General features: G+C 35.2%; 2 protein-coding genes across 2 annotated transcripts in view; one reads left to right on the top strand and one right to left on the bottom strand.

Moving 5' to 3' along the window:
• The window catches only part of LOC108576220 (protein gooseberry-neuro-like), a 27,043-nt gene extending 26,381 nt beyond the window's left edge, over positions 1-662 (top strand). Inside the window, exons 5-6 of the mRNA XM_017939174.1 lie at positions 1-8; positions 430-662. The exon at positions 1-8 is cut by the window's left edge and continues 401 nt beyond it. Of these exons, the coding sequence (XP_017794663.1) occupies positions 1-8; positions 430-662 (241 nt within the window). The remainder of the gene's footprint in view (positions 9-429) is intronic.
• A 2,757-nt stretch (positions 663-3,419) lies between these two features.
• LOC108576185 (neuropeptide-like 1) lies at positions 3,420-22,934 on the bottom strand. Its single transcript, XM_017939129.1, has 5 exons — positions 22,860-22,934; positions 9,069-9,520; positions 7,440-8,191; positions 6,132-6,294; positions 3,420-3,630 (listed from the first exon to the last, which is right to left on the bottom strand). The coding sequence occupies exons 1-5, from the start codon at positions 22,932-22,934 to the stop codon at positions 3,420-3,422; spliced, it is 1,653 nt and encodes a 550-aa protein (XP_017794618.1).
• Positions 22,935-23,897: the final 963 nt, after the last annotated feature.

A 23,897-nucleotide genomic window follows, 5' to 3' on the forward strand; every position in this document is an offset into this window, starting at 1 on the left:
TAATCCAGGTGAATCATTGTTTATAGGAGCTTTGTTCCTTCCAGTGGAACTTTGTCTTAATATTGTTTTCATTATTTTAAGCAATTTTCTGTGATTGATTTAAAAGCAAAGTTTGGTAGATGTTTGTTTGAGGATTTTCAAGTCCATTCTGCTGGACTTAGCAAGTTTCATGGTAAAAGAAGTTTAGTGAATTATTTAGGGATAAACATATGTGAATTAATAATCTCCAATTGTACCAAGAACACTGATAATACCAAGAAATAATTTTCTTTGATATTTCCTACGATGAACACTGTGCCCCTCTCCAGAATCATTCCTATGTACTTCTACCACTACAACAAGAATCAAATTGAAAGTACAAGCTTGAAACTCGCGCGCTAATCACTGTCGAGGCGGTTATAATGAACAACGACGATGACCCAATTTCAGGAAACACTGATTGGTCCAGAGCGCAGTTAGGCTGGGGACAGTTCAATCATTTCCAAGGTGAATACACGTCAAGTCATTCGAGTCATCAGCATTCATCGCACACGAGTCATGGTGGTACACCGTCTTCTGGTACCGGGAATTCTGCATCGGTGGCGGAATGGTACGATCAAAGCTACGATTATTCCCAACACGCTCAGCTGAACTATCATCGAAGCGTGGGCGGCATATTTTAACGGACGATGATTGTATAGGCATTAGTAAAAGTCAGTTAGGGTGTTGATCGGTATTTCATTGTGCTTGATCAATTCGTTTCTCGCAGAATCCTTCGATTTGCCATTCTTTTTTTTATCGTTCCTCCATTCCAAATTTTTAGTCGGTAATGTGCAAAGATGAACGAATAATATGTAGGATATATGTAGAAGGACATTATTTATTAAATTATTCATTATTTTATTTAAGGGATCAATATCTTATATTTAATTTCTATGTCGTTTTTGTAATTACTCGTGATAGAACTTTCATTCGTTTGAATTGGCAAGAAAGTATCGTGTAGAAGGTGTTGAAAATTCCTAAATGGAAGGATGCAATTACTCGTTGATTAGGTAATGAAAGAGAACGAACGCAATAGGAAAGTAATATTTTGTATCAAAGATTTTTATCAGTAAATCGTCTATTTTTGTAAATAAACTAATGTACATATTATCGATTCTCATCGCACGCTTTCTTCTACACACACCCTTTACCATTGTTCCTGAAAAAGAATCTTGGAAATGAAAATTGTTAACTTAGATAACGAGTTACACGACGTTAAGGTGAGTTTCACCAAGTTCAGATATATCAGTAATCATAGAAACCATTAAAATTTGCAAGATTTATTTACAAGAATTATTCAAAGTGTTTCGCTTAACCTCAAATCACCAGCACAATTTTGTGGTAATCTGTTTGTTATAGTCTCAATTCAGAAATCAGTTTTATTCGGTTGAATTACTGGAACATTATTTAAAAAAAAAAAGGAATAAAAGATTTTAAGAAATTTCGTGAAAATTATTCTTCTGCGTTCATTTATTGGAAAGTATAAAAAAAAGACAACGTTGAATATGATAATATGACAAATAAGGTGTTTATTTTATCGTTTATTATTATCGCTTTATTGTCATCCGTTTACTCATTATTGTCTAGACAAACACGTAAATACATTCCCGCGAAATCGAAGATGATCGAATAACAACCATAATTACTCGATTCGCATTAGTCACATATCGACGATAACAATCGTTTCGGAATTACTACACTCTGTCCCGATCCTGCCTTACATTTAACATACAATTATTACACAATGATCTATCGATTAGTACTGAAACATGTATCATGGACAAAAGAAAGCTGAATTTTGCGTTATTACTATCGAGCCTACAAGCCTTGAGCACTAAAATTTACACCGACTACTGCTATACGTCGAAGATCGTGTCACAGCTTCCTCCCATTTTATCTTATAGCGATCGTAAATTGCAAACTGTAGAAATCTCGAATGAAAAGTTTTGCAAAAATTCATTGAGTGTTTCGCTCAATCGAAAGATAATCCCTTAAACTCGGACACAGAAATATTTCAGACTACCATGCATGTAATCCTATTTGAGTAGTACCTTTACTTACTGTAGTACGAACACATCTGTACTTGCAACACAAAGGTAAATCAGATCAATTAAAAACAGACTTACGTTAAATTAATACGTTATACAAATAGTATTACGTCAAATCAAAGAGGATTACATAATTTGAGAGGTATTACAGAAATATACGTAGTAAGATTGTTTAAAAGTTTTACACTGCACAATACACATGAACGTACATATAACTTTACAAATTAGATCGAAAATATGTTCGATATTATTACAGACACATTAGTATTATTATTATTATTCTCGATTATTGTCGAATTACATTAACCTCGAAGAAAAATATTTTTTATAAAGTCGTACGAGATATTAAAAATATTTTTAAATAACACGAAGAATAAATATCTAAATCGAAATTCAAGATCAAACGAGTATACTATTCGAGCAACACACAATTTTATCCTCTTCCTGATAGTTAAAGAATTGTCAATTACTAACATAACCATGAAAACTAAAACTCTTTCGAGATAATTTAACCTTAAAGCATCCGGATAAACTATTATTATAACGAATGTAACATTTGTGAATACACGTCATTATAATGATCAATATTTTTTAAACGTTCACATTCTACTAACAAGTCTGCATAAAAAATTGAAAGTCGCTCAATACATACTCCGTACCGCATTGACTATTATTTTCTCTTAAGTGTATACTTAAAATATTAGGTTAATAAGCACTAAATTAAATTGTAGTATAAAGTCGTTACATGTATATATATAAAATAGTATGCGTCAGATTGTATATTGATAGAAAGCGTAAATAATTCACTTTATAAAATTTAGTAACACAGATCCTTACGAAGTAATAACGCTGGTTAGTAAGTATAGATACTCTGCGTCAAGAATAAGCTTCTTCATAATTATTTAAAGCACAACAAATCTTTAAACACTACATATATAATTACACATACAATACCTATCAAAAATTTTCGTCAATTTTATAGACTTGAATTTCTTCGTTTAATTATAGTAATTTTTGTAATGCTCAAGAATTTGATTTAGATACATCGAGAAATTTGACAAAAGAAACACCGATACTGCCCCCGTACACTTTCACTTTTTAAAGACAATGCGTCATAAACTTTCTTACCCGATACTGATAACGTACATTAAGATAAGTTACTAGCGTCATATCGGTTGCCGGTAAAAACCGAAAGTCCCTAGGTGAATTAAATTTTTCAACGTAACAAACATATATTACAACTACAGTTCAAAACCAAAGCTATTTGTAAGCGAAATACATAAGTAAATAATACTGATTAAGGTATTCACTGTATAGTAAATGGTAAAAGATTTCTATATTTAGAACAGTTTAGTACGATTTAGATCGCAACGAAGCAGGGAGTTTTTGATGAAAATAATTACCCGTGGTCGGTAAGAGGAGAAACCTTTCGAAGCCGTGTCGACAATCTCCGTGCAGAGCTTGAACGTAGCGTGTTTTTGGATTGAAGTTAGGTCTTAGCGACCTTGTCGACGAGTTGGAGGAGTAGTCGGACGAGGGCGACCCATCTGCGGGATTCTCCCTAAAATATATGATTCGTATTCCTGTTAGATCGAGAAATCAACTTTCCTTTGTAAGTTTCACACTATAAATTTCTAATCTATATAACACATAGAATTCGTATAATCTACATATATAATTGTCGTTGCGTTATAGCGGCGCCTAAACATTGACATACTGCCATATAAATAATGAAAAAGAACTAGAAGGCCACCGTTGTTTTAGGTTATACTGAATGTTCCCGCGGTTTTAAGCCATTCTTTTTGAACAAAAACTTAACTCGATTAAAATAAAAATCTTTAATTTCAATAGAGTTGTTTTTCTCAAAATGGACGGCGTAAAATGGCGGGAACATCCAAAATAACCTATTTGCATGATAGTCTGTATTATCTAAATAGATAGTTAATTAACCGTAGCAGAAAAAATTTGAAGATACAAGCGTGTGAGACATTTAAGTTGATCGTTAGTAGACATTGTGTTTCGACGAGTGAGAAATTTTTGTGCCACGACATATATCTAATATTTAACACTCAACTACACTTAACATCGAATACGGTACAACGTTTTATTAATAGACTTGTAATTGGATGAAAGTCACAGAATAGAAAATTTTCATCTTGGGATTGTACAATTTTCTTAGACATAACTTTGTTACCGGTAAAACGTTTAACCCTTTAGCTACAGCGTGCTCCAAAACAAAACATTGCTGGTAAATTAAAGTTTATCATTTCAGTTTTTGTAGATTATCATAGTTATGCAAACATTCCACAATGTGCTCAAGGTTATGTTAAATTAGTAATAAATGTGTTATTTTTGGTAAAATTGCAAAAAAATCTGAGATACATGGAAACGCGCCTTTACTGACTTCGTTACCATTACCATGGCAGATTTTCACGTGTCTGATTCCCACATATTATCGATAAATATACATCTTTCATAGCTAAAGGGTTAAGTGATATGCATCTTCGATCAAATTGACAAAATAACAAATGAAAAATAACAAAACATTGTCTATCCGTATAGTACATAATCTACACCAGGGTAGTCTATGCATATAATCAGTCTTGAGTGAAAGAAATTACTTATATTCGATCATTTACGAATAGAAACAAAAACCAGAAACAGAAAGAGTAATAAAAATCGTTATAGATAATAAATCAGATATTATCAAAAATTAAAAAATTAAAAATTCTTTGTTACATTTACAATTAAAAATGATATCACTTGAATAGACAACCCCGTGAAACTAGCCAAAGTGTAAGTATAATAACAAAAAGTTCTAATACTATAATCTGAAACTATCTCTATCGATTGTTCGCACTAAATAGAAGAACTACTCCGCCATTTCAGCCAGTCTAAAACATCTTCCACATCAGCGATTTAGATCGATCCAAGGATCACATCCTAATTCTATAACATCAAGATATACACTATACATCGAGACACCTATACAATTACTAACTACCGTAAATGATCCATATGGAGGAAGAAGAAGAAGAAGTAGTAGTATTAATATTAGGTCCTTCGGAAAGTTTTGTCGAATTTCGTCGTTTGAATTGAAATAATCATAACTTCGCCGAAAGTTGACATATTTATTCAAAATAAGAACCTTTGCCACCGTTTCACTAATTTATTCATGCCATATACCACAAAAAAATATACGAGTTCACGAATACCTGTTCCACGTCGCGTTCATTTCGAAATGCTTCCTCCTTGATGAAATGGTCAAGACAGATAACTCACAGCTTTTAATGCATTTCGCTATGTTCACTGCATTACTTATTTGTCATAATCATTTTTCCCTTTTTGTTTAAATTACTGTGAATAATTCCGCCAACAGGCCATTACCTTTTTCAGATGTGCTTTAGTTTTTGGAAAGTGTTTAGGTGGTTTGTTAAGATCTAACCACTGTCTAGATCTGTTCTGATTATGATAAAGCTAAACTTTATGATAATCTTTTACCTGTGATAATCCACTTTCCATCACAGGTAAAAATTCTGTCAAGAAAAGGGTCCTCAATATTCCACAAGATATGGGAAGAGTAGGTAACCACTCGGAAACCAAAGTGACTAACTCCATCAAACTGAATTTACCAAATGTTCATTTATTCATGAAAAATTAAGCACCAAGTATGTGCTTCGATACTAAACTTAAAAGAATACCAAAAAACGAAGTTAATCACTTTGGCTTCCGAGTTTACCAATTATTGGAGACTTATCTACTTTCTTTATCTTGCACCAAATAAATGAGCGAAACATTACCAAAAGTGTATCCCTAGCACAATTATTCTTATTTCGAATAAATACGTTAATTTTCGACACAGTTACGATTAACTTCAATTCAAACAACATAATCCTGCAGAATTTTCCAAAAGGACCAAACAGCAGTTAGTAGTATTCAGTAAGAAGGCTGAAGACGCACAATAAGAAGGAAGAAAAGGACAAAAGGAAGAGACACAGAGAGAGAGAAAGAAAGAAAGAGATAAAAAAAAAGGAGGAGCAGGTGAGAACCTAATGGTCTGACCTGCCAACCAAATACCGAGGTGATCGCGAGAATTGCGCGGCCCTCAAAGATGGTAGCCAACCAAGACGTGCCAAGGCCTCGATGTGTCTTTTATTCGCTTGAAACGTTTCCGGGTAGCCGAACTGATCTACATCCGGCTGTATCTCCGGTGCAGAACCTGTTTCTGACATTCACAGATAGTGCTCGATTTACGCTCGATCTCTGACTTTCACGTTCAACTACATGTTCGACATGTCCATTCCCGGCGACATGAAATACACACGCTCGAACGAGTCGAGGTCTACTTTTGTCGGACGCGGTAGCACGATGAGTGCTTCGGAGGCCGTGTGTATTATTACTCTTCTTCGAAAACACTGAAATGTTCATTAATCCGATTCGTACGGGGAATGACAACGTGTTTCGCGAAAGGGAATTGCTATTTTGCGATCCTCCGAAGGAGGAACTGTTTCGCTCTTCGAGGTATTAAGGTGAAACTTTGTCGTAAAGCTTGTTGAGAGACAAAGTTTTCATCGAAAGGGGAATTTAGGGTCTGACACTTGATTAGTATTTGAATTTTCAGTTAAGTAGGGATCTTTGAAAATTACTATTTACGATCTGCTTCGGAAGGACTGTTTCGCTATTAAGGAATGGAAGTTTGTCGTAAAGATCATTGGGAGACAAAGTTGTCATCGAATTAGTTAGAGATTTTCGTTTGAATTTCGAGTTGAAGTAGTCGTTTTTGGAAATTACTTACCACCTTTACTTTTTTTTGGAAATGAAACTGGTGATCGTGCATGATCACAGGAAATATTATTAAAAGTGTCCAATTATATCAGATTCCTGTGCTGAAATGAATTTTTGCAAAAATAGTGTCTTTTAAGTTCTGTATCAGTCATTTTACGGAATTACTCGAACAATTATGAATAACAGAGAATAAATGGTCAAATTAAAAAGAACACATTTGAATGAAAATTGGGGCAAAATTTAATTTTCTGAAAGAAATTGTAAGATTTAACGAAAGGATTATTTTAATTGCACATTTGTATAGTAATTTTGTCGAGATTACGGTGACGTATCACTCGAATGATTTTTACAGGACAAATTATCGATCAAGGAAAAACTAAGAAACTTAAATAACTGAAATTTATAAGTACGAATTTCTCGTGATTTTCCATCACTTCTTCCTGAGAAGTATAAACTTTTCTCCTTGCATCGAACATTCGTTCAAAAACCTGTCATTTAAACAACGTCACAGATAAGTCATTAACGATTATAATCTCAATCTTCCTGTCACTTGAAAAAAGAAAAAACCAAAATCGCTCTACTCACCCAAGAATCTCTTCTGCGCGTTCGGGTATTGTCCACTGAGCGCCTCCATCATCTCCTCGTAATCGAATACATTGGTATTCTGCATGACGGGCAAAGGATATTCATCGGAGTATCCAATCTGTCTCTTCAGTCTCCTAATGTTATCAACTTCCGCCAAAGAATCGCTCAGCTTCTCCTCCTCGTAATCTTTCTCCTGATCCTGTTCCATACTGCTCAGCCCCTCGAGTTCAAGCGGATCGTTTCCGCTGTTCAATTGGTCCGTGAACGATCTACCGTGGCGAGAAAGAGTTCTCAGGATCACGCTCCCAGGCACGGAAATTCCTCTCTTCAACGACACCGGCCAGGCGGAATTTCTTGCCAAAGCAGCGACGCTTCTGTGAGTACGAACAGGTAGATCGCCCATTTTCATCAAAGAACCGACGTATCGTTTTCCATAAGGCAGGCCGTAATCTCTGGCAACGGACGCCACGTTTCTCTTTCCGTTTTGAGGCAGAGTGTAGGTTCTAGCTAAGGAAGCGACGTTTCTTTTGCCGGCGAACGGCAGCATACGTTCTCTGTTTCCTTTGGTTTGATCGTAGTCACGAACCAAGGCCGCGATGTTGCGTCTGCCAGGAGGTAGTGCGAAATCTCGAGCCAGGGTGCCGACGTTTCGCTTGTCCGCCGAGAAGTCTCGGGTTAAGGCTTCCAGGTCTGAACGACTGGGTAGAAGGTACTCTTGAGCGACTTCTGCGCCATTTTGCCCGGATTGATCGCTGTTTGGAAAAATTTTCGGCAGCGTTAGATCTAAGATCTCAGATTTAAGGGTTTCGTTAACACTTTCTCGAGCAACGAGAGTATTTTTAGACTCGACGAAAGATATTCTGTTGATATTCTTCAGTTTTGGAGGATATAACGTGTGATAAGTGTGATGTTAGAGCAATTGAAGTTAGAGAAAGATAAATGGAATTTGGGTAAATAGAACGATACACGGTAAGTTTGTTGTGCAAAACTCAGACGAAGATGCAGAATAAATTTAAATTTAGAAGTGCGAACAACAACAATTAGGTAGTTGTTCCAGGTAACTAAGCAGTGAATCTTGTATTGCTTAGTTATTTTAGCACCCCACTTTTTCAAATCTCTTCGTCGCTTATGGCAAACACGAGCTTTTAAAATTCACTCGGTAAACAGTTGAAATTCGCTCGAATTGTAATACAAAAGAGATGGACATTTCTGAAGTTCTTAGCCAATTAACCGTTTCGCGACGGCAGAACTAGCCATCAGCACGCCACTAACGGACGGGTCGTCGTGCCATTAGTGCACACCACGAGTGTCTCGCGTTTTTCGAGCTCCTAGTGTGTCCGTGTGAAATCTTAGAGGACTTTGTTGGAACAGCAGAGGACTTAAGGGTGTATTGGATAAAGGGAATGTTGTCGAGGCCTTGTTCTGTATTTTAAAATAAATCTTCACTTTGAGTTGTCGAGGCGCGAGCCAATGCGACGCGCGTAGTGGATGCCGGATATAACCGGCGCTAGCCAGTGCGAAGCCTTTAGTGGATGCCGGATATAACCGGCGCTAGTCGCGAAAGGGTTAAATCTGAACAAAAATTAACAACAATACATGAAAATATCAAAGCACAGTAGAAGCACATACCCCGAAAGAACAGCCCTCTTCTTTTCATCGTCGTCGTTTTCCATGCGATCGTGGATGCTGATTGGCAAATCGTCGTTCTTAGCCAGCATCGCGATGCTTCTTTTCTGATATTCAGCCTGCGAATCCGCCTCGCTGCTGTCGTGGAAAGAACGTCCCGTGAAATCAGGCAACTTCTGCGTTCTCGCGTTCAGAATGACGCTAAGATCACCGCGCATAACTGGATCCTTCAATAGCTGCAGATAGACGCGAGAAGGCACGCAGATCTCCGTGTCGTCAGCTTCCTCGGTTAAATCTCTCAGATGTGCCATATCGTTGCGATTTTTCGCGTCCTGAGTCACCCTTCCTGTTCTTGAGTAGGCAGCCAAATTCGAGCTAACTTCTGGATAACGCAGCAGGACCAGGAAGGCTGTTTTAGACATGCACTGGGTGTTGTCTTCATCTTGACATGTCACCTGCAATAATCGCGACATCCTTGAGTTTCTTTTAGGGGTGTGTTTATATTTTTGGAGACTCGGAGCTGCAACATCTTCGATGTCGATCTCTTAAATGAACAGTGGACCATCGTACATTTAAATATTATGGATTTAATATCTAAAAATGAGTATTTTATTTTGCGACTATAAGTAGGCTGTTTTTTAAATTGTTGTCTGGGAGGAGTAAGGTTTTAAAATGTGGCCCCTTAGAGTGAGGCTGCAGCTTGCGCCTAATGCGGCTTATGGTAAATGTGACCCTAGTCTTGATAGCCATATTAGACCATCTCACAGGTAATAGAAATATTGAGTTTAGATTGAAAATTTGAGAGAGATTTACAGGGAGAAATTTCTCTTATGTCGCATAATATAGTTCAAAGTTCCACTTCCAATTGAAAAGTCCACTTACTAAAATATTTTAAGTAATTCTAAGAAAAGTATCTTATTGTTACTGCAAGGTTTAGAAAAATATATTTCAATAATTCTCTAACAAATATAAAAAATATGGTTAATATTTTACGTTTAATCCGCTTAAAATTGATATTAAGAAAGTAAAAATTGTTCCTCGATTACATTTTCTGAACAGTTCTCCAAAATCGAGTTTCCCGAAAATGATACTATCTGCGATAAAAAAATATAACGAGGTGTGTAAGGCATCACTGGAAGTTTATTTTGCGCTTCATGCCGCGTGACTATCCTATTCCGAAGGATCCACATAATTTGTTGGTTGAATAAACGTCACACTCGCTGTGCATAAGAATCTCGCGAGAGAATCTCATCTTGGAATTCTTAACTTACACGTCAATTTAACGCATCTGCACTTTGCTCGAAAAATATAGTTACTTAATTCTATTTATAAATGGGGTTATAAAAAAATTAATAAAATCTCCCACAAAAAATAACACAAAATCGAGCAGCCAAAATTCCATAAAAGAACATCAGAGGAGAGAACAGAAAATCAGGAAATTTACGTTTTCTTCAAGCATCGTAAAATTTTCATTGTCGCTGTACCTGCGAAACTCGTGTATTTGCAGGTAATTAATTAACGAAGAAAGGAATTACACAGTCAGAACACGGCACCGCGCTAAATGTCACAGTCTGACGTTTAATTTTTGGGGAAAACAGACGGAATTCCCCGTCTCGAATTCATGGTTGGGACAACGAAATTAATCGGTGTGTAAGGTAGGAAATAACGGACAGCTGCTTTGTAATTAAATGTTCGTCATATCGTCGAAAATGAATTTGGTTTGTTCGCGATAGTGAAAATATCGTTGGATACCTGAAATCATATCATTGTTTGCGGAAAATGAAACCGATAGCCTTTAGCCAATCGAAGCTCTAATTAATCACCAAAACCCACACATAATACAATTTAAAAAAAAGAATGACAGAGCTTAACGTGACGAATTGAAAAATTCAAATTTTACTGAAAATTGAGCCACTCAGAAACCAAAAATCATTAAATCCACTTTTTCATATTCCTCCAATTTTAATATCAGTGCCCAGTTTTCCATAAATGAAACAAAATTTGATAAATTTTATTTTGCACGATTTTACTGAAAAATGAGCCTTTCAGAGACCAACAATCATTAAATCCACTTTTTCATATTCCTCCAATTTTAATATCAAAGCACAAGCTTAATGCTCAATTTTCCACAAATAAAATAAATTTAATAAATCCTATTTTACGAAATTAGTCATTTTTATTCCCGAGCGGCTGAAGTAACACGAAAGAATACAAATGAACATTCCCATTTGGCGAATTAACGTTAGACATCTCGCACAGATCGCGCGACGTTAAAAAATGTCACTTGAAAAATGTTTACGTGAGACGTGACATCAAGAGGCGTATTCAAACATGTGTTGATGTTTAGTGCAAATTATTCGAGCACTTGCCCGAGACACTATAGTTCAGTGACTTGTTGTTTTCCGACATTTGACGGTCGCTACTCGAGGACTCAGCACGCAGTACGAGGAGAGCCTGGCGTTACTTCACCAAATCGAATATTCATTCACATATACGTTCTACCGGTGTATTTTTTAATCAAATCGTGCTGTGCACGGGGTCATTGAATTCGTCTCGTTACGCTACAGGTCAGTATAAAGTCATCACCAAACAGACCGTATTTTCATCGGTTTCTCCACGTTTTTAACGATGTCATTAAAGGCTGGGAGAAATAGGATGACAAAAGAAGGCTTAATCCTTTCACGTTCGTGCTCGTATTTTGTGCGTGCACAAGTAATCGTCCAATAAGTGCAATTTTTGAAAATAATTTAGAATCTTGTTTTTCTCTTTCTACGTATAGTATATTGCGTTAGGTACTCTTTCTGTTATGGCGAGCAAAGTAGGTTACAGTATTATAGATAGCGAGAAACTTATTTCTATGTATTTAGGAAATAATTAAGAAAAGGAAAATTCATTTTACTTTTATTTGTAAAATTTGAAAAAGGGACATTTTCAATCGAATAATAGAAATTCCTAGTTTTACATGTTGTTGTATCGGTAAACACTAGACTTCCAAGACCCAAGTTAAATGAAATCTGCAATTTCTGCAATAACGCGATGAAAGCAGGACTGAAATTGAAACCATTGAAAAATTGATCGTGTATATTTCACACGTAGAACAAACCGTACATTTGCAAATATTCCAGGAAGTACGAAGCTTCAAAACTAATTGAAATTGTTTTACGCATAAGTTGCTTTCAGTTGAGCTGAAGCGGTCTCGATAAATTTGGAGTTAATTAATCATTTATACTCCATTTAGCCTGTACACTTATTGATCTTCAGAGTAAAGATCAAATTATAACATAGTCTTTGCTATCGGAAACAAAACACTCTTTTTACTTGCAATTCTTTGTTTATTATACAAATTTTATACCAATTTCTACTAACATCAATTCAACGTAAATAAACAAAGGAATAAATTTCTTTTTAAAAACATATGTCGTTCTATTTCGTGACGTCAAATTAATTTTATTAGCAGCGTTATTTTCCTTTATATACAATTTCCTTTCCTTTATATTACAGAAACATATGGAATTCAATCCTAATTCAGAGAGAACCAGCGCAATAAACGTAGCACAATTTTACTTTGATACAACTTTAGATACAAATATTTTGTAAATTTCGAACAAATGAGGAGAAAGTTAACTGCGTCTCGTACGCTAAACAGCAATTTAGTATGGTCGATTTGCTCGGTATTACAGGAACTTCATTAAGCGCCACCCCCATAGTGGAACACGTGAATTTATCGTGGAAAAATTCGGCGAGATTGACACCAAACTAATGTGAACTTGATACAAAATTTACTAAACGATTTGCTTATTATTTTTATTACAGTATTATTACTTCAAATTACTTCACTTCCAAATCTTCGTTGAAAAAAGATATAATAGAATTAACTGGAAAAAATATTGAACGAAAAGAAGATAAATTTGAAAAATGGGAATTAAGCTGTTACGGATATAACAATAATTTCGAAATTAAATTATCGTAGAATTTTATGGGATTTATTATTGTAATAATTAAATTATTACAGGCATCTAATTACCTTCATTAGCTATTTTTGCGCGTAATTTAATTGGTTTCGAAGGGGGAACAAGATTAGATTTATGGTAGAATTAAAGGGAGATCATTAGTGACAGTAGCTTATCATGTTGTCGCCGATAATCAAGAGCTTGTTTCATTAAATCCATCCGTGTTCCATCCCTTTCCTTGGAACACGATTTAACAACGTTGTCCTTGGCCATTCTAAATTAAATTGCATTCTTAAGGCAACACTGCGTAAGCATGTGAAACATATAATGCATATTTTCGCAAATTAATTATCCCAGATGTAGCAGAAAGAGAAAATGGTATTATTTAAGGTACACAACGAACACGACGATTTTTAAAAGTTTACCTACACCACTTTTCAGACATTAAATGTCTGAAATTGTGTTTAAATATTAAGAAAAGTCTAAACTAAATTTGAAAAGTAGTCTAAATATTGAAAGTCTAAATTAAATTAGAAAATTTGAAGAAAAAGACTAAATATTAAGAAAGGTCTAAATTAAATTTGAAAATTTGAAAAATAGACTAAATATTAAGAAAAGTCCAAACTAAATTTGAAAATTTGAAAGAAAAAGACTAAATATTAAGAAAAGTCTAAATTAAATTTGAAAATTTGAGCAAAAAGACTAAATATTAAGAAAAGTCTAAATTAAATTTGAAAATTTAAAAAGAGACTAAATATTAAGAAAAGTCTAAACTAAATTTGAAAATTTGAAAGAGAAAGACTAAATATTAAGAGAAACATTAACTCTGTTTTATAAGATTATCTTCAAAGCAATCAAGGAATTTGGTTAAAAATCTCAGTAATATTTATTTCATTTCGTAAGATCCTTATCTTCGAAGCAATTAATTTGATTAAAGAAAATCTTGCACCGCGTTTGTGAAGCTTCGTTGAGAGAGATTTACCGTAATTTTCCCACCGATTTATCCAAAATCGAATTCGAATCCTAGCGACTTTAATATCGTGCGTATTTAAAGGCGGCAGAAACGCCAATTTGTCGAAGGACGAGATCTCCGAGCATCCTCTTTGAATAAGGAAACCGTAAAGACGATGACTCCTTCCATCTCAAGCTCGTTTCAACCGCACGAACTTTTAAAGTTTCCGTAATTTCGTGGCTAACCCCGAGCTAGTAGGTAGTACTTCAGTCAACGGGTTTCCCCGTTTCATTGCACGAATCACAACCTTTTCGAAGAAAATTGGACAAGCGAAGAGCATTCCAATCAAACGAAACAACTAATTTCATCAACTGAGCCAGGACAGTTCACTTTTCCTCTCCTCTGTTTTCACCGATTTAAAGTGAAATTCAATTTGTACTCGTTTTCAACGAAATTACCTTCGTTAAGTTTCCCATAAACGATTACAAAGTGACAATAGAAATTTTCTTCTTTTTATTACCCTCGTTTATTTGCTATCCGTTATAAAATGATAATAAAAAAATGATTTTACTGCAATAGCACGAGTAATGGTGAATTATAGATATTTTTCACATCGGTACATATCTTTTTTACTTAACAATAAATGTCGCAGAGGCGTTGATAACAGAAATAGTCTGAAATATATCATTCCACAATTTTCGTGAAATTTAATTTCACATTTAAATTCAACAAATTCTTTCTAAATTTAATTTCTTTACTTAATAATAGATATAAATGCCACAGAGGCGTTGATGATAGAAATAGTCTGAAATATATCATTCCACAATTTTCGTGAAATTTTTTATTCATCAATTAACTAATTTCACCGTCAAAGGTGCCGCTTAAACGAAGTGCAACGAGTGACAAAGCGTTTTCCGATTCTCTGGGACAGCTTTCGACTCTAAAGACAAAGTTTCTTTTTTCCACGAAGGATGGAAAGATGCATTTCGCATTCTATATGCACGTTCTCCTTCTATTGCATACCATTTCCTACATTCTACGTACTCCTCTATTTCACTGCAACGCCGATGTTTTGTCTCCTCAAGGAATCGTTTAAACAACGCGCCTACCGTAAATCGATTTAACGTTCCCCTAAACGTGGTCGCAGACATTGAAGTATTGCGAACGAGGATCAAGCTCGACGTGAGAAAAATGGGATTGCGTCGATTGTACGCGAGAAACAAGGACTTCTTTCGTATTTCTGAACGACGTTCGAATTCTCTGCAATTAGACACATTTTTGGAAAATAATCAAATAATTTGTAGAAGAATTATTGAAAAATTCTAGTCAATTTAAAATTCTCATTTTCTAAACATTTTTTTTTTTGCACCAATACACCAGCTCCGTCAAAATAAATTTATTAAATTTGCTTTATTTATGAAAAATCGAGCACCATGTGCTTCGACACTAAAATTGGAAAAATATCGAGAAGTGGAGTTAATCATTATCGCGCATTACTTTATCTTCCATCGTTGTCAACCCTTTGCACTCAAATTACTGCCCCAGACACAATATTTGACGTAGTACTCGAAGTACGCCATTCAGGCACACCAGAAATAAAGAACACAGAAAATCGGTGAACATTTTAATTAAAAATTCTCATTTCAAAAAATTTTCTCCATCGATGTGTATTGCACGTTGCTTTATTTTCCATCGTTGTTAACCCTTCGCACTCGAATCACTCCCGCAGCACAAATTACAAACACATGAAAAATAAAAAAAACATTGTCCTTGGAATCTCACAAGTTGCTGCAAGATTTATCTGAGAAAATGTCCAAACGCAAGAGGTTGAGCTAAATCAACGAGAGCGATATTAACGTCAAATTGAAGGAAACCGAGAAAAAATGATTGCAAATTGTAACGAATGACTGGCCAGTGTGTTTCCGTGGAATGTATTAATCACAGCCGGAGGAACGTCATATGTTATCACCTGATGCGACTCGTACTCATCCCCAGGATACGTGTATCATGATTTATTCTTGTTACTTGCACCACCCCCGCGATCCAACCGAGAAAATATTGACGAAATTGCTCGACGAATGTTTCCCCCTTCGGTATATAACACACATGTACTCGCGTAATTACCGGTGACCTACTAGGCCAAATCTTCATGCTCAAACAAACATTTCGAACCACGAGGCTGATAATGTCCTGTACGAGTGACACAATGACTTGAAGTCCAATTTTTGTCTCGACGCTAAAATTAACTATTACTTTTGGTTAGATGATTCTTCCTTACTCAGCTGATTTTGCGAAACTACTATGCTACTATTCTTATTTTTTTCTTTTTTTTAATATGAGTTAGCATTGGTTTGCATTGGATAAATTTGGAAATTGTGATTGGTAATTTTGGACTTATGGTTGAGACACTCGGAAGCCAAAATGACTAATTCTGCTGTTTGATATTCTTGGAATTTTTTAAATTTGACGGAGTTAGTCACTTTTTGATATTCTTCCAGTTTTAGTGTCAAAGAGCATGCTTAGTCCCTAATTCTTCATAAATAAAGAAAATTTAAAAAATTTAATTTGACGGAGTTAGTCACTTTTTGATATTCTTCTAATTTTACTATCAAAGGACATACTTAGCCCCTAATTCTTCATAAATAATTTAATTTGACGGAGTTAGTCACTTTGGCTACTCAGTGGCTCGATTCATATTTCAATTCTTAACTTAATTCTCAAGTTAATTCCTCAACTCTTAAGTTTCCTCCTTAATTGCTGTTTCATTTCATCTTATTTCCTATCTTTTTGCTCCCGCGTGTCTTGGAGATCACAAAACAATGATTTTACACACTGTAATTTAGAAGGTACGCGCAGGATGCACGCTATGCGCCGATAAAACGTGCGGAATTTGTTACACAGAGGTTGGAATTTCTGTCGTAGAATAACGACTCGGGCAATTTTCTGATTTAATATGTTACAGTGAATTCAATTCCGTTGCTTTATTGCTGTCCTTCACTTTCAACAAACAGTTTGTTAGCGATTACACGTTTCTGTTCGCTGTTTATTACACCGACAGCTGGAAGTTCACAGTTGATCACGAAAATATTTACACGCGTATTTTATACAGTAAACAAAATAATTGTATAACGTTTCATTACAATTTCTAATTAACAAAAATACAGAAACTACTTGTTTAGTGTATTTAATTGTTTAAATAATAAGAAAGAAACAGAGTGACGATAATAAATTTATAATGGTGAAATAAGAATTTTTAATTGAAGATTAATATTTTGTGGAGTTGCCCTTTTGGTGCACAACAAGCTGCAAGCGCATGTGTTGCAATAATTTTTGCACAGTGTGTCTGTAATGAATATATTATATCGTCATATTGTGTCCATGTTTCTCTGTATTTATCACAGGAAATATTAAACTAAATTAATTTTGATATGTTGACATAATTGTTGCATAATAAATTAACTACTAATTTATACGTTATCTTTTAAAGTGTGCATAATCTCGGAAATATGTTAAATTCCAAACATTCCTTTAATTTACTTTATATTATAATTCAATTGTTTACTCAAGAGATAAAAAGTCATTAAAACATTAGAATTGTAAAGAATAAAAAATTGTATAATATACACAAATTACGTTAAAATTTAATTACTTTATTTCATTCGTCGTTTCAGTGATAATTACAAATTACTTCAAAACGAATTTCTCAATTACGTCAACCCTTAATTAGGCGGAAAACAAAATTGTACATACTTTGTAGAACCAGTATTTCATATCCTCCCCGAGCAACCCTACTTTCTACGCGTTTATAAAATGGTAACCGTAAAGATCCGATATAAATACGCTTTTCATTTCTATGTTCCTGGAAGGCGTCGAAGTTTCCATTCAAGGCACATTTCTTAGCTTATCAAGTGCAAACTGTCGGCAATGTTTTCGAAGGGGGAAAAAATGATGTGAAATTGGGGAGACCTGGTCATGGATCACATCGTAGTAAGGGCGGGACAGCACGTTCAATGGTTGCTCGGTCGTGCGAAAATTTCGCAAAGAAAAAGCACCGCGTGCCAGCCTCGCACACGATCCGGCAAAAGACGTGACCTTTCGTTATCGTTCCTTTCCTGGAACACCATTGATAAGCCACCGAATTTGGGGAATAAGGCAATCAAGTCTTTTCGAATTTTAGGATGAAATATGAACACTGTAAGCGATGGTTCGTATCAATATCAGACCTGAATCCTGTTTCACTAATTCTTCGTGAAAGTTACATGTGACACCGAGACTAACGCTCGGTAATATTTCGCTCTTTCTTACAGTGTCTTCTTTTCCATAATTTTGAGTTTCATTTCGTTATTTTCATTTTTATTCTAATTTTTCACCAAATTTTACCAAGTTTTTTGATTAATTTTACTAAATTTTGCTAAATTTTAGTACCCGAAACAGAATGATTTATGCATGTTACGTTCTATCTCTATTTCGGCAAAAGTACCTTGGTGCACCACTAAAAATGCAGGAAACACGTTGCAATGTCCACAGAATGCGAAATTATGCAAAAAAGAAATGTGTGCATTTCCGAAGAGTAACTTTGAGGAATATCTAAGCGTTAAAGGGTTAAGGTCGAAGAAAAATTATTCAGCCGGAAATCGTGTATTTTTTCGGAATCTGGCGAAGAAGTGAGATTTAAATTGACACTTTCTACACGAACATAACGGGTGTCCTGATATTTACGAGCGGCAGTGTTTGTGACTCCACTCTTGATGGTCTAATTATTATTCGAGATTCGGCGTACGCGACACGCCGTGAGGATCGTTTTCTTTCAATGTTTCCAAATGTGCATTCGACTCTAGCCTTTGCACGAAACGGAAATTAATGATCCACGATAGGGGCGAACGCGATGCCACGAAGAGTGTTCTCGTCAGAAATCACACGTGGGCTTGCTCATCGATACACTTTGTACGTCTTAACTGCTTCTTGTGCTTTGGATATTGAAGTACTCCTGTGAATAGTCGCGTGAATGCGGAGTACACTGTGAATCTGAATTTTCACGTGGCATTGCCACAATTCGAAAATTTGCATATTTAAAGTCTTTAGCAGCTTTAGAAGAAATGTACAAACTTCGACGTGCAGATTAATGAAATTATATTGAATAAGGTTTTATAATGATGAATCATGTCCCTCAAATCGGTTTTGTTATATTTGAAGTTGATCGAAAGAAGAGAAGATTTAATTGTCAGGAGCGTATTTTTCAAATTTCTCGGTGCAAATTAAATTAGCTGAACGCTTATTACAATATTCAACAATTCAGAAATAAATTTTAGTTTTGTGTCGGAAATAAATTCAGGTAACTTTATTTAAAACATTTTCCGAACTTCTCTTTGCACAGAAGCTAATCTTTTATTTTCTTTAGAATTATTTATCAAGAGCAATTGCAAGTGGCGTCTAATTTAATAAAAAATTTTAATACCATAATTTTACGGGAATAGCAGCACGTTTAACGTTTCCAACGTAAATTCAACGATTCTCAAAAGCGATGCTTTAATTAATTTTCAAAACGCGCGTGCGAACGGCGAAACGCAAATGAATTTTGGCACGTGTCATGCACAGATCGTAGTAAATGCAAAGGACAATGCGCAACCCTTGAAAACTAATAAGTTTCCCCCAAGAATAAGGCGCTTCTTTAATGGCAATCGCCGTTGCCGGAAGCGTAAAAGGAACGGGGGTGTTCATAGCAAGACTCGCTTTAATTATGTCCATTTACGTTGCTCTTCTTGCTAATTGTCCAATGAATAAACATATTTTTTATGACAGATGCAACAAACAGGGAAATTACAAACGAGAAAAAATTTTAAACGAACGATTGTTATATTAGGTTGGTGATGAAGTTCGCGACCTTAACATTGAGACAGAAATTTATCTATCGAAATAATTAGAAAATTAAGAGCTTTCGAATGATATATATTGATCGCTAAAAATAATCGACAAATAAGTTTACTACGACTAAAAACAGAAGTTGCAAAACGTAAATTAATGAATTCAGTTGCAAACCTAATACAAATGTGTTAAAATGTCTAAAAAAGAATCTGTGATTTTGAAACTGGGCAATTGTAACATAAGTGAAAAATTTCATAGTATTCTTTATTTAGTTTATTATTAAAATGAACCGAAACAAAAATTAAGGAAATTTCTATATTCTGTATTTTTTAACTTAAAAATCGGCACGCATTTTCCAGACGACTAGATACACAAATCCTCGATCGCTAAAAATATTTTCTAACGCTACATCTGACAATAAAAATGAACTTCTCTCGAGTAGTTTGTCAAGAAAGTTACGGCACCGAAGTACGAAGTATACAAAAAACAGAAAGACATTTACTTGTCTACGTACTTTCACGAGGAAAACGAACAACAAATGAAAATACTGAATAAAAAAGAAAAAGAAACAGATGGAGATACTCGCCAAGGGGCTTGGAAACTTTCGAGATGAACTGGAGAGGAGAAATTAAGTTGGACGCTTTACAGTGTGAAATTAAGAGGCTCGCCGCGATTTTGATAAGTTTCGCAGCTCCGCGAGAGCAAACAAAGCTTGACAGTAAATGGAGTTGAGAACTACTTCCAGTGGAAAACAATAGAGCGATTCACATATCGAGTACTGTCTAAGAAATCGATCGCAGTTTTTCCTTTTTTATCCCATTTATCCGACGATTTCATTTTAAATGTGAAAGTTCTTTTCACGAAATAATCGGCAAAGTTTCCTTCAAGTGGGAAACAATAGAGCATACTAGGTTTGACTATGAAGAATGAATTGTCGATTTTTAAATAAATTCGTCGTGGAAATAGATGTAAATATTAGAAAAGAAATGAAATTTGTAAAAACAAATTAGCTATTTAATTCTGACAAAATTTTCGTATGTGTAAACCTTGGTTTTCTCAAAGGAAAGAACTGTTCTACGATCTTTCCGGAGAAAATTGTTAGATTTTAATTTCAACTTTTAGACTTCAAATTGAATCCTTAGATTGTTTCTTTGGAACATTTCCTCGCATTACGCGTCATTTTGCAATTCTTAAAGCGTGACTAATATCGCTCAGATTGGATCATCAGAATTGCGCGTTAAATCCTTCAGCAAGCAAGCGATCTATAATTCCTGCAGCTTTTTAAGAAAATGATATTCTGAATATTCAATGAACGCCAATGGTGAAATATCGCTATCGAGTATTCTATCCTCAAACGAAGATCAATTGTCTGACTGAAAAATTTAGACGATCATTCATATTTTTTATAGCGATGTTAGAGAAATTTGTGTGAGAAAGTGTGCTCTCTTTTCAATCTTTCTATTTAACAAAATCTAACTATTGCTGCGTTACTACTCCAAAGAGAGTTGATTAATGCCGAAATGACCTGGAATTTAATTAATAAAAAATCTTTTAGCAAAAGAATAGAAAATTCTAGATGAATGAAATATTTCTCGCGAATTTCTCGCTTTCTAAGTTGAAAACGATTGCAGGATATTAAATTTTAACAAAAATATATACCTAATAAATGACAATTCTAATTTTTAATCATTTCAATTATTATTTTAAAATATTGTAACATATAATGAAAATATTAGGCTCGTTATCGAGTATCGCAATTGTATAGTTTAATAGTCTAAAAGTGTGTGTCAGGTATAGTTTCGATTAAAAATTGAAAATTCCGTAGTTCGTCGCCTCCAGAAAAGAGTCAGGCTAAAACTGCCAATTTTCAACTGCGGTGCTTAATTATTGTCAAAATGCACGGTTCGATAATCTACATATCTCACGTTTCGAGCTTTAATCCGTTTGATCAAGCGATTCCCTTTGTGTCAAAAATCGGACCGCTTTTCAAGAGCGCTAATACCCCTGCGATTAAATTCCAGGTGCATCCTTGAGATTTCTAATCAGCTCCGGTGACCTTTCAAAAAATTCTATCACGTGTTAATTTCAATATTCAAGGATTAATATGAATAATTCACGTGGAAATATGTATACGAATATGTTTTACAGAAATGGAAAGATTACAGAATCAACGAAACGGAAAGGGACATAATGGGAAAAAAAGAAAAGAAAGAACTCACATTGTACGCTAAAAAATTGAAAACGCACAAAATTCCATAAAATTTCGAAGTATCGGAACTATTAAAGATTTATTTAATTAAAAAGATCTCATTTTAAAATATGTGTAACGAACCGTGCAACTTTTTAATTTTCTATGTTTTTCATCTAAATAATTTCTATCTAAATAAATTGACGATTTAGGTTTTCTGAATTGTGCGATTCGCCTGTCTAATTGAAATATCCTTAGAAATTATGTGCAATATCTTATTTTTCTCAATAGTTATACACAGTTTATGTATGAAACTCGTTAAGTAGAGTACTCGGCGGCGTTTTATTTAAGTTACACTTCCATGAATGAAAGGATGCAAAAAGTGTAATATAATAATAGGTTCAAATACGTTCCGTTGAATGTTCTAAGAAAAATATAAAACACACGATAAATTATACGAATGAAATGCCACTTTTCATCGACAAATATAGCAGCACAGAATGGAAATGAATACACATACACTTCCAAACGAAAACTGAAATTATCTATTTTTCACACATTCCTACATCGTCCTTTCTCGACAAAACGTCAAAAATACCTCGTTTATTCGACAACGATCACGTCTAAATCCCGAAAACGACGAATCGAAAGAAACTTCCAACCAGCAATATCAGAATTCTCCAACGAAACACCTATCTTCCCAACTTTTTCTCAAACCAACTTTTCCCCGACGTCGTGTAACGCGCATGAAAAGAAAAGTTGCCGCGAAACAAGGTCGGCTCTCGATAAGAGCGACTCCGTTGAAATAGCCGACAGGTTTAAAAAAAAGTTGGCAAACTCACCAGCGGAAGTTGTATCTCGTTGACGACGGAAATGTAGAGCAAAAGGCTGACTAGATAGTTTCTGGTCAGGCCCATTTTCCGAAACTTTCTCACAGTGCGTCCCTCCTCTCGATTCGCTCCTTCAAATCTGAGTACCGGCTGAGTGCAGGTCCGCTTCCTTATATAGCGTTCATATCACCCCGCGCACGCGTTCCAACCCCCATAGAGCACACCTACACCAAATGGTACACGCTGTACAACACAAACCTTCTCTGCTGGTGGACCACGCAATATGCATGGATCCCGTGTGCTCTGCAGACCTCGTCCTCCTCCTGTGGACCACTTTGGAAAGAAAGAACGAAAAAAAAAAAAAAAAAATAGAAGAGAGAGATTTTTAAACAGAACTCGGTTAATATGCCGTGGATTATTGCGTGTCTACAGGAAAGCGAGACGATACTCGAGGTTGCTCGTATTTTCTCTGCGGAAACTTTATGGCCACTTTTGACTTTCTTCCCCCTTTTTTTCCCTTTGCTACGCCGTTGAAGAAAGAGGAGAGAGCTCGTTAATTTCGACTCCATCGAGGAGATAGACATTGTTGTGCGTCACATTGTCAAGGACACTTGGTAATTGAATCGAGGACAAAGACCTTCGGAGACTTCGTTTCAACCACCGTGGAGGTTCCAAGGGGGAAACCCCAGGGCTATCGGTTGCTTTTTGTGATGGAGAGATTGTTCTTTTTTGTTTTTAGGTAATTTGAGATTGAAAGTATTCAGTTTCCGAGTGGATAATGGAAGTGTATGTTAGGTCGTTATGTTAGCTTGGGGCGAATTTTATTATTTAGATCGATATTTTTGAGAAATGATTAAAATTGTGACGAGAAGGCTCATCAGGTACTGACGTTTCTGAAAGGCCATCCTGTAGGTTTATGTCGAATTTTATAATTCAGATCGATGTTTCTAAGAAACTATTAAATTTACAACAAGAAGACTCGTCAGTTTCCAAAAAATACAAATCTTCTCCGAAAATTGTAAATTCCATTCTACAGGGTGTCTGTTTTAT

The sequence above is a fragment of the Habropoda laboriosa genome, unplaced genomic scaffold, assembly GCF_001263275.1.
Source record: "Habropoda laboriosa isolate 0110345459 unplaced genomic scaffold, ASM126327v1 scaffold212, whole genome shotgun sequence".
NCBI classification, from domain to species: Eukaryota; Metazoa; Arthropoda; class Insecta; order Hymenoptera; family Apidae; genus Habropoda; species Habropoda laboriosa.

Coding starts and splice junctions, on each gene's coding strand:
- LOC108576185 (XM_017939129.1), bottom strand. CDS start 22,934: ATGGGCCTGACCAGAAACTATCTAGTCAGCCTTTTGCTCTACATTTCC. Junction 9,521..22,859: donor ACGAGATACAACTTCCGCTG/GTGAGTTTGCCA, acceptor CGATTATTGCAG/GTGACATGTCAAGATGAAGA. Junction 8,192..9,068: donor AAGAGGGCTGTTCTTTCGGG/GTATGTGCTTCT, acceptor TTTTCCAAACAG/CGATCAATCCGGGCAAAATG.